At 38.9% G+C, this 11252-nt stretch overlaps 1 protein-coding gene across 1 annotated transcript; it reads left to right on the plus strand.

Moving 5' to 3' along the window:
* Positions 1-10545, plus strand: LOC131662762 (neuropeptide CCHamide-2). Its single transcript, XM_058932660.1, has 4 exons — positions 1-123; positions 1294-1452; positions 8817-9070; positions 9236-10545. Exons 2-4 carry the CDS (start codon positions 1356-1358, stop codon positions 9281-9283), a joined length of 399 nt encoding a protein of 132 aa, XP_058788643.1. The 5' UTR covers positions 1-123; positions 1294-1355; the 3' UTR covers positions 9284-10545.
* Positions 10546-11252: the final 707 nt, after the last annotated feature.

The following is an 11252-nucleotide window of genomic DNA, read 5'->3' on the forward strand; positions in this document are numbered from 1 at the left end:
GCGCACGTATTGAAAAGGGGATCACCTCGGCCGCCGCGGCTACGCTCGTCCCATTCACAACCACCTGCTCGCCGCGCAAGCATCTCCGAGCTACGCGCTCTGCCGACCCGGAGGACCGACAAGGTGCCGCCACTCTTATTCTTCCCTTCAATAGTAAAACAGCCGATTAATCTTCTCTTGCATATTCATAGGCTATTTTTGTGTTCATCGTTTTGTTCGCTGGGTGTGCTTCGTTCTTTTGCCGACGAACTCTCTGACTTTTGTCCATGCCGCTTCGTGTCTTTTTTAATTGCGTTTCCATTTTCAGAGAGTGCTTCGTTTCAACAATTATCCGGAAAGGAATGCTTGATATCGCGTAGGTAGATTTTAAGTATCGAGGTCGTTCAAGATTTGTCGTCAACTTTTCGGAATTTCTTGTTAGTGAGCGATAAATCAAATACTTTTACTTTGTTTAAGTTGTAAGATTGTCTTCGAATTTTTTCGACGAGTATCTTTGAATCCAAAATTCATGATGACGAATGGTTAGACTGCGAGTAAAAAATCGGCACTCGAAATCAGTGTCTATTGTGCTGTGTGTTTCTAAAATCATTTGACACACGAGTTTTCTTTTCCGCAAGTCCACAAAGATATTTGATATCAATGTCTTCATCACGACAAACTATCTTGCCCTTCTAATCTTTTTCATTTTACGCGGTAACGTATTTTTTGCAAGCTGACATATTCTGTGAAAAACGAAATTTCAGCAAACCGCGAATAGTATAGTAAATTTAAATTCAATTCGATTCGAGTAGTTTAATCAAAATTTATTATGATATTTTTCCTAGTAAGCTAAATATATTTAAGATGACAAAATAAAACAACGCAAATCTACTCAAACAGGGCTTGTTTTCGAACACCGGATACCTCACAACGATCATGTTAGCTTGTTTCTTTCGAGGGGTAATTAATTATGAAATTTGTTGTAAATTAATTAACAATGATGGCAGGATTTTTTCGAATTTTCGTAAAATCAAACATTCAAATAGCAAAAATCAATTTATTTGACTAACAATCGATAGTCGAAAAATCCTTGTCATTTTTTCTGATTAGAAAATAAACAAATAACGTGGGAAAAATTGAACCGTTTCCTCAATCACTCGAATGAGCAATATTCATGATAAAAAGTTACGTGCTTGTGATACAAATTTTTTTTATAAAACATTCCACTCAAGATTCCGTATTGCGCAAAAGTAATAAAATTTTCTCCCGCGAGATATTGTTTTTTTTTTAAACTTTGGTCTATTTGATTTGCAGCTGAACCAGTGTCAATTGAGCAGCAAAGGAGCTATCCAGAGCTTGGCAAGTTGAAAAACAAGATGAAGGCAGTGATGGTCGCTTCGAAATCCAGATCCTCGGCGATATTCTGGGCGATCTTGTTCGTGGCTTTCTTCGGCGCAGGCATTTCCGCAAAGCGTAAGTTGAAAAAGTTACAGCGCGACTTGATAACACGAAAATTCAACTAATTTTAATTGTTAGTTAGATTTTTACGCTTCAAGTCGCTGCCGCTATTCTCGAACAATAAATACAGAAGTTTGTCCTTTTGTATTTTTAACGTCCGCTCGCGGTACACGGAACTGCTTTCATTGGGCGCGACTTCACTGCGAGCTTTTGAAATTCTCATTACTCTCTCGTAGCGAGCGAAAAGTTTGCGCGTCTATAACAATTTTCGATGGCACGCGGTGCTGTGCCTACACGCGTGTCCAGCACGCGTACGTAGTCCGCGGTGGGACTGAAAAAACACAAGCCGAGGACCGACATCTCATACTATCAAAAAATATTATCTTTAGAAAAAAAATGCAAAAAGGGCAAGAGTGAAACAAGAAGGACCAAGTATTTTCTACGCTGTTTTCAATGACGCGGAAAATACCGAGTTATCCGATATTTGATTTCATCAAATTCATCGACATACCAACATCATTCGAAAAAAATGTGCGTGTCAGTATTGAATGACAGATAGTCATTCGTCACTTTTGAAAAATCGTGTAATTTATTCGGTGTCGATGACGTCCAACACAAAAAAAGAAAACAATGAACGCGTAATGGTTAGAAAGTGTTTAAAGTATTAGGAGTAAGAGGGAGGGGTGAAAAGGTCCAGTCGCCTCGAATAACAATAGACCTTGTAGCTTATTCTGACAGATTTGAAATTCGGAATACAGTTTGGGAGCTTTTTATCCCGGTTACGTCTCGGACAAAGGCCGTGACGGGAAAGGCGGTCTCTTCAAGTGGGATGCGAACAAACGACAAGCAAAACTTTGTTTTTTGATAGTTCTTTGAATTCGTGACAACGCCCCTACAATTTCTTTCGTGATTCGACTTGTTCTTTTTCTCAAAGCGCTTAAGCTACGCTTGCTTGTCAACCCCTTCGTTCTCTTGCTACTGCAAGTGCGAACAAAAAAGAAGACTAAACAAGTGCAGCTGGCGAACAAAGCGGGAATGTTAATTCAAAACGAATAAGGCGATAAGCGTTCGCGCTCGCATTTTTCACTCGATAGGTAAGCATATTCGAATGTGGGTATTGCATTAACCGATAAACTAAAAATAATATTCGTTAGATGTATCCGCTACTTTGATGAAACAACGAATCTTCTTTTATTATCAACGCAGAGATAAGAAAGTCGATAGCTTACGTTGTGCTATAAAAGTGCTGCGGAAAAAAAATTTTTGATGCTTAATTAGCTTGTTACCAGTTGATTGCAAAGCTATTCTACTTGAAAAAAATCTTAGTTAATGAACTCATTCCTTATCGAAAAGTAAGCCACACAGAGAGAGAGAGAAGGAGAGAGAGAGAGAGAGAGAAGCTCAAGTTCAAACATATACCTGATAAGTTTTATCATCTACAGAGCAGCAACGATAATCAATCGGCTTTTCATCGCTCATGCAATACACGCCTTTGATAGGGCTTCGCATTCATTTTTTAGACACGTTTGATTGAAAGAACTGCGCTATCTATATTCTAATTTTTGCTCACGGAATCATTCTTCTTCGTTATTTCATATATATACATATACAGCATCTCGCGCTTATAACGTAATTTGTTCTTTTTGCTTCCACTCATACCATCAGTCTTTCTACAAAGAATGATACCTCGCTGTTTAGATTTTATTTAAAAATAATTACATCACATTCTCTTTTCTGAGTCTACTTGTCAGTCTTCTTTTCACGAAGTCGCGTTATTATTCTTAATAAACTTGATTTGATTTTTAGCAAATATTTCTTTTTGATAATTTTCAGATTTATCTGGGCATTGCATAACTATATCTTAAGAGTTCTTCTTTTAAGACAACACTGAGAATTACGTCAATCCTACGATTACTTATCAGGAATAATTGTACCGTAATACAATTTTTCACGCATCCCTTTGACGAACTGACGAACTTAGCTTTGATTACTCGTAAAAGAGATATTACAAATAAGTTTCGCTTTCAATTGGAAAGTAACCAAGTCTCATTTTGATTATCTTATTTTGAAACTGGGACGAATATACACCATCGCGCGGCTGCTTGGTCATTGTCGCAGCAAAGTAATATTACGAGCTGAATTAGATAAAACTTATATCTGAAGAGTTCCAAACGGACCGATAACTTTGCCGAGTGTCGGTCACTCTATAACCGAGGGATGATTCAGAACTTCACTCGAGCGTTATCTCGCGCGGTGCTGCTTATTAAACCACCTTTCGAGTAATAACGTAGGCAATGGTCACGCGAGAACTGCGATTTTATGGCGCAACTGTTGCTGTCGAAATCAATAAACCCTCCGCCAATCATTTCGATAGACGAATAAGCCAAGGGCGGGGGGGGGGGGGGGTTAAGCGAGCTCATCGCCCTGAATAAACAGTCGTTGCACAGAGCTTGAAATTGGCCGCCGAGAGAAGTTGCGGTGTATAGCTCGGGAAGGGTGAAAGACGAGCGCGGAGAGGCATTAGCTTGGACATCCAGTCGCCGTACTAAATCCCACGTTTTTCTGTTTCTCGCGCGGCAAAACTTGCTGCGCGACGAGCAAAACAAACCGAAGGGCTCTCGCGACACAGACACGAGTAGTTTAGCAATAGCGCGCCGAGCTTCTTCGCCGAGGCGGCTTTGCCATTTGACGAAGGTCGAAACGATCGATTCCAAATCTTTAACTATAGTGGTGATCAAGTTTCACTCGATACACGACCGGTTAATGTGGAAGCCTCGCGTTCGCTTCCCAAGCCACGTGACTATAAATTTACGCAAGCTCGCTCTGGATTATGCGTAGGGTTGGCACTGTATAATGATCATTGTGATTGGTACGCGAAGTTGTGCGTTTATTATTGTAACTTCGAAATTTAAACACGTATTGAACGCGTTGAAATAAGTATTCAATGGGATTGCATCAAACTAACGGATGTTCAACTGAACGTACAAAGCTGTACAGTTAGTGTGAATATCTGCGGATGATAGTTGGAACTGAAGCTCTGTAGAGCAGTTTAAAGTTAAGAGTTACTAACAACGTTTGGAAGGAAGGTAGCTTTGATCGCAAGAGAGAGAGAGAGAGAGAAAAGAGTTTTAAGGACCAGCTGCAAAAGTCCGAAACTCAATGGAAGAGAGTAAACTTTAAAGAACGAGTTCGGCGAGTTTCGAGCTTGAGATTACCCCTAATAAAGAAATTTTCTTGCACTATTTCTAATACACGTACGCAGTCTGTGGAACGTAAAAATGCAAACAAAAAAAAGGCAAACTTTTTTTTTCTTCGTTTTCCCGGAACCACTGGATATTCACTTATACAGTTTTGTCGTCAAACAATTTGTTGATCACCATTTTAGGACCGGCAAACCACGGTCCTCGAGTACTTTGCAAATCTGTTGGAGGCATCGAACGAGCGAAAGAGTTGCGTGACACTCAACGAGACTCGCAACAAAGCGAATCGGCCGATCATGCGTAATTAATTTACGAAGAAAGAAAACGTGTGCAAAAAGGAATGCGTATACACAACACGTGACACAAGCTCTCGCAGAGGGTAAACGTGCGTGCCGTGTCTCGTTGAACGCGGTCCGCACGCGTATATTCGCTCGAGCGTGAGAAAATCAATTTTCGAAGTGTCACTCTGTCCAACAGTGCTGGAACCCACTCGCGCATTACATACGTGTCTCCTTCATCGCTCTCCCGCTGGACATTTCACTCCGTCGCTCGTGCGTTTCTCCATCGCGGGAGCTTTTCGCCCGCGAAGTACTTCCGTTTCTTTTGCTTTCACGTTTTTTTACTTTTTCCGTTTTACGCGAAAAGCGATCGAAGCTCCGTTCGATTATTCGCTCTTCGACTCGCGTTAAACTTCGCGGAACTTCCCGCGCATCTTTCTAATTAACTATGATCGCGCGCTCAAACACTCTCTCTCAAAACAATTTGCAAAGCGGCTACGCCAACTACCCCCAGGGCGATATTGGAAAGCACGGGAAGCGCCGGGCCCGCGAGATCGTTCTCTTTGGCGTTGGCGAAAAATGGCACGAACGCGAAGTGGCCCGCGTTGATTTTCCGTGCCGACGCGACTCGTTTCGGCAGCGAATCGCTTAGTTCGCGCGCGGCGAATGCCACATCGCTAACGTTCATGTTTACGGCCACTTCGCCGTTGTCGTGCTCTCTCTCTCTCTCTCTCTCTCTCTCTCTCTCTCTCTCTCTCTCTCTCTCTCTCTCTCTCTCGATTACGCGTATTCTCGACGGGAATCCAAGCGCGCGCGATGTATCGTATTTCCTTTGTACTTCCAACTGCTAATTGCGCGTTAATTAATAATTTTCGTTGGAAAACGCGACGGCACAAATTGGATGATGATAATTTAGCTAAATGAGATCACTCGATTGAATTTCTTGGATATAATCCTATACAACGCCTTAGTCCTCCCCGCATTGTCAAACAAAGCTCGGCTTTCGAAGAATCGCCGATGTAAATTCTTACAAGTTCGTTTCGACTGTCTGCTCGCGAGGTCTTCGATCGTTGGGTGTTCAAGGTTATCAACGTCGGGTCTCTCCGCTGGCGCGTTCGATCCAGCAACAAGTACGCACCTGAAAAAGTTCATGTAGCAAAGCTGACGCGGTGGCGATAATCCGCGGAGCAGCGGCAAAAACGAAAGTTCAATCTGTGCGTCATCTACCATCTACCATCATAAGCGACGGCTATAACGCGCGTCGGCCGTGACGAAACAAAAAAAAAATAACATGACGTATGCGCGATTGGCATGCTTTGCACGCGCGGACAATCATTTAAACCTGATGCCAATTTGATTGTTGCACGGGGTGTAATGAGATATATTACACCGGCGTAATTGCGGAAAAATGACAAGCGCTTTTCTCCTCCTTCCGCCACTTCGCGCACAGATTGATGCCGTCCATTTGAGAGTTTATTAACTCGTAATTGTGCGAGTAGCAGGACGGGGAGGGTTTGTCCGCGTTCTCTATTATATCGAGCAATAATTATTGAGGTCGTCGCTGGAGAACGAACGATTATAAAGTATTCCCTTGTTGTTTCTATGCACGTGTAAAGGCATGCTTGACCTAGTGTTGGAGCTGCAACAGAGTAAATTATTGAATATTATTCGTGTCGCGCGACGCACCGCGGCATATTGTCACTGTTTCCAAGGTATACATTGTCGTTCCGTCAATTGACGCTTGGCGAATGATCTATTTGCACGCCCGCCGATTTGCGCCGTCATATCGAACTAAAAGATCGACCCCCCCCCCCTCCATATTCTCCCTTGGGCCCATCAATGTTCATTTCATTATTTTTCGGAGGTATCTTCGCCGAATTTTCGGACTTCTAGTATTTGCTGATAATCGTGGAAGCGCTGGTGATCGAAAAGCTAAAACGGTAACGCGAAACTGCAACAACACTCGCGCAAGCTTCGATCGTCAGCTTAATCTCGAGTAAAGTTCGAATCATAGGCGTGTGAATTTCTCGCACATTATTGCATCGCAAAACGTGAAACTGAAAGCGCACGCAGCTCAGCGCCGATCATCGCGAGAATGTTGGATTTGCATTAAACGCTGACGCGACGATATGCAACGATAAAATTTTCATGTCCATGCGCTAGCGTCATTTAAATGCGCAACTAGCAATTTACGAGCCGTCGGTGTCGGGAACGCGCATAGATTTTAACACGGATATGTACCCTTTCAAGGCAAACGTAATTTTCAGTGATGTGTGTCAGCTACAGATCAGCCGTAATGGTAGTGCAACGCGGAACTGAATCATTGACGACAAAATAGCCAAACGTCATCACAAAGAGAGAGAGAGAGAGAGAAAGAAAGCTGAACGTCCATCTGTGCGCGTATGTAATGCTCGCGTAACGACGATATTATCGCAGTCAAAACGTTCGTTAACGCGCGCACGTCAAACCATCACATGCTGCTCGCTCCCGTTGTGATCGATTAGTTGCGTATTTTTCTCTCTTATGGCAAATAACGACGACGGGTAATAATTCAGGTATAGTTAAATCTAATCAGAACGGCGCGAGACTTATTAGCCCGGAATTATTTAATAAGCTCGATGGATCGTCAGATAAGATTTAAATGTTAAAGCGAGACGTTAAAATTGACGACGCGTGAAAGGCGCTTTTGTTGAATCAGTTTCACGCTCAAATTGTTCTTGCTATATTTTGATTCTTCGATAGACTTTCGAAAAAAAAAATAGATTAACGTGTATCGACCATGCGAATGTAGAATAGCATATTGGGAAGCCACCTTTGTGTTCTCAGGTCACAACTACACTCGAAACCCACAAAGGGAAAAAATATTTCTCACTAAAGCGGTTTAAACGCTTAACTGTATATTTTTTGTAACTATATATAAGAAATATATATGAAATATTTGGTTAAATAGCTTAATTTTCATTTGAATTAAAAAAATTGTAGCCACCCAGCCTGAACGAAATCATATTTGTCGAAAAATCTTTTATGAAGCATGACAAGGTAGCTCGTATGTCGGGATTGATTGTGATAATCTGATAAATACAAGAAGTATTATACTGATACCCGTGTTCACAAAGTTCGCAAAGCAAAACAAGTGCTGAAGTAAATAAGTTCGTTATACAAAGTAGCGTTGCAATCGATAAACTGGCCTCTCTATAATTGAATGAATTAACGAGCGCCACCTCTCTAGCGAGTTCGTTTGAGCTAAAGGGAAACAAATCGGATTAACCGATTGCTCAAGCCACGAGGAAGATTTCGCTCTTAATTTCGCTTCGAAATGAAAAGTCGAGCGAGCGAGGGAAAGTGTCGCGCGGCAAGGAAATGAACTGCATCGCCTACTTATTCCTTTTAACGTTTCGCCAAGGCAAATGATGATTTGGAAGGATAACTGAATGGTCTCAATCCGGGCAAATTTCTTTTCTTATTTTTTTTTAGTGGGGTTTTTTCAGTTCGCTTTCTTTCCGCGACGAGCCGAGACGAAGATCGCAAGCACACACACGTTAAAGCGAATTTTTCATTCATTGTGCGGTACGCGGCTACCAGGCAGAATATTCAGGTGGAAAGTTCGACTGGTTTTTCAGCTTACCATATATCTAGACTTAGCGAATCCCGAGGTTTCACGGTCCAAGTCCAAAGTTACGACATACTTATGATTTATGCAGCCACAGCACTTTACCCTCTGATTTATCATTCGGCGTGTTTATTAAGAATTGACGGCTAGAAAGCACACGCTATTTGCATCCATTTCAGTCATATATAATTTGTAAAATGTGTATTACACCATTTCTCGACATCCTATTTCATATAATTATCCACGTCAAAATAGATAAATATTTAATACATTTTACTCTGCAAAATGAAGGTGGTTGCTCAGCATTCGGTCATTCGTGCTATGGTGGCCACGGCAAACGCTCCAATCCCGAGACTGCGGACATCGAGATACTGCCGAGAAACGCGAAGGACGAGGGACGCATTGATTACGATATTGGACACGCCAATGGTGAGAAAGTTTTGCTCGTACCGTCGCAAGGTTACAATCGACAGGATCAACGCCTTATCAATTCGCTGCATGATCGGCCAAATTTCAATGTCTGGTCTCTTCTTGTCAGGAAATTGGTGAGAACATTGTGACGATACATATTTCTTATTGTAAATAGTAATACGCTTGACATTTTGATAAAGTAAATTTTCAATCTCGAATTCATTTTGTATGAATGATTTGGAAAATTACAAATCCAATTTGTCATCGAAACATTTCAAACTTAAAATTTTCTTTTTTAGCTGCTACCGATGAATCGTCAGTACAAGACTTATGAAGAAATCGAATAATCACATCATACAATATTATAAAAATCGTTACAATTGCTATAAAACTTCTAGACATCAATAATTTGACAAATTTAAAAACCGCCTGATCATTGGCAATACTGATGATTCACAAATTACAATTACGCTCAATGTTACAAAAAAAATATTTTTTGATGTGGATGTTGATAAATATTTTACAAATATATATTCTTTTTTGTAGCTATTTGAACATTATCAAGTGATTTCATTGGCCATTGACGTTCGCAAATAAATCTATACGATATTGTCGTCATTTTATATTGGATAATTTGGTTAAATCTTAACACACTTAGGTTCAGCAGATAGAACATTTTACTGAATGTTAAATAAATAATAGATGAAAAATCCTAATCCTAATCAAATGTATATGTACATAAGTTGTAGTGTATGTTCGAAAAAATCATCGTTACCTATTAAAAACAATAAAAATTAATTCACGTTTCGTTTGATTGATCAAAAGAATTTGAATAATTCATGTCAAATATTGATTGTTATATAAACAAAATGTTACAATGATTTAATAATCACTTGAAAACAATGTACTACTGTATCGAAACGAATATATTTTTTACTCGGTGAAGCCAAAATACAAAATTCACTTGATTTTATACAAATTCAAGCTAAATTTATGATATTAGAAGCTTATTCCATTGTACAAATTAGTTAACATATTAATTTATGTAAGATAAACTTTCAAATACATGACAGTCATTTTCTTTGCTTACAGCTCGATTAAAGTGATTAGCTAAAATGAAAATCTTAAATAGCATATTTAGTATTATATTAATAAATGAATATTATTTGAATGATAAATTGACTTATTAATTTTCCTTCGGAGTAAGGTGGGTAAATGTACTGTACTTCATCAAATATTAATTAAATTTAACAAAAATATTGTCAGTCATCGATGATATAACATGGTATCTTAAAAAGTGACCTATTATTCAAATCCATATGTAGAATCTCACACGTACAAGTTCCTTTATATTATTTGTATTTTAGTATAGAGAGACTGTGAGTATTTTGCTTTCATGAATAGGAAGCCTTAAATCATCATTTCAAATCAATGGCTTGAAAAGGTTTTATAGCGGTTTATCAGTCATCTTTCTTTCTATTTTTCATGATACCAAGAAATTTACCCATTATTATGATGGTTCTATTCACATATGATGACATATTCCAGCAATTAAGTGGAAAGCGTTCAAACGTCAGAAACAAATTTCCATTTGCATTTCTTAACACCTTTGGATAACAGTACATATTTTATGTCTCACTTTTAATATTACATTGAAGTAATTTGTCACGTAATGTCAACTTTAACTTCATTCATAAATTATCAATCATTCCCAATTTAAAAATAATGACTTTTAGACATCATTCTTCAAGATGGACAAAATAAAGTTTTTTTTTATACAAAATAATATCCGATAGAAAAAATAGATAATCCCTTTTGATCCTTCAGGAAACGCTCAGTCAATTCAGTATAGGTGCCAGCAGTATCGTATTATGTACTTACAACTTTGGGCTTAAGTTTATTTTTGTTTTACGTGAATTTTATGAGTGGTCTATTCCCCCACGCCTTATAGGAGGCATTTTACTTAGATGGATTATAAAAAGTGTTTTTATGTCAATCATAAAAAAATATTGTAATGCACCTTTAACAATCTATATAATGTATTACACAAAGATAGTAGTTACGTATCATTTTCAGTTTTGCAATGTTTTTATTTCATACGTTTTTTATTATTAGCAATTAAAAATTTTCTGGTTTAATAAAAATATACTCAGCATTTATAGTGTTAATAGAATGAAATCGATAAACAGTAAAACCGTGCAAATTTCTAATAAATATTTTACTTAAAAAAAAAAGAGTTTAATTTGAAAGATGAGTAATGGTATATTATCTCAATGTACCCTGCATTTATACTCTATAATAAAAAATGTCTGTTAT

The sequence above is a fragment of the Phymastichus coffea genome, unplaced genomic scaffold (genome assembly GCF_024137745.1).
Source record: "Phymastichus coffea isolate CEN01 unplaced genomic scaffold, Cenicafe_Pcof_1.1 PCOF00028, whole genome shotgun sequence".
Classification (NCBI taxonomy): Eukaryota; Metazoa; Arthropoda; class Insecta; order Hymenoptera; family Eulophidae; genus Phymastichus; species Phymastichus coffea.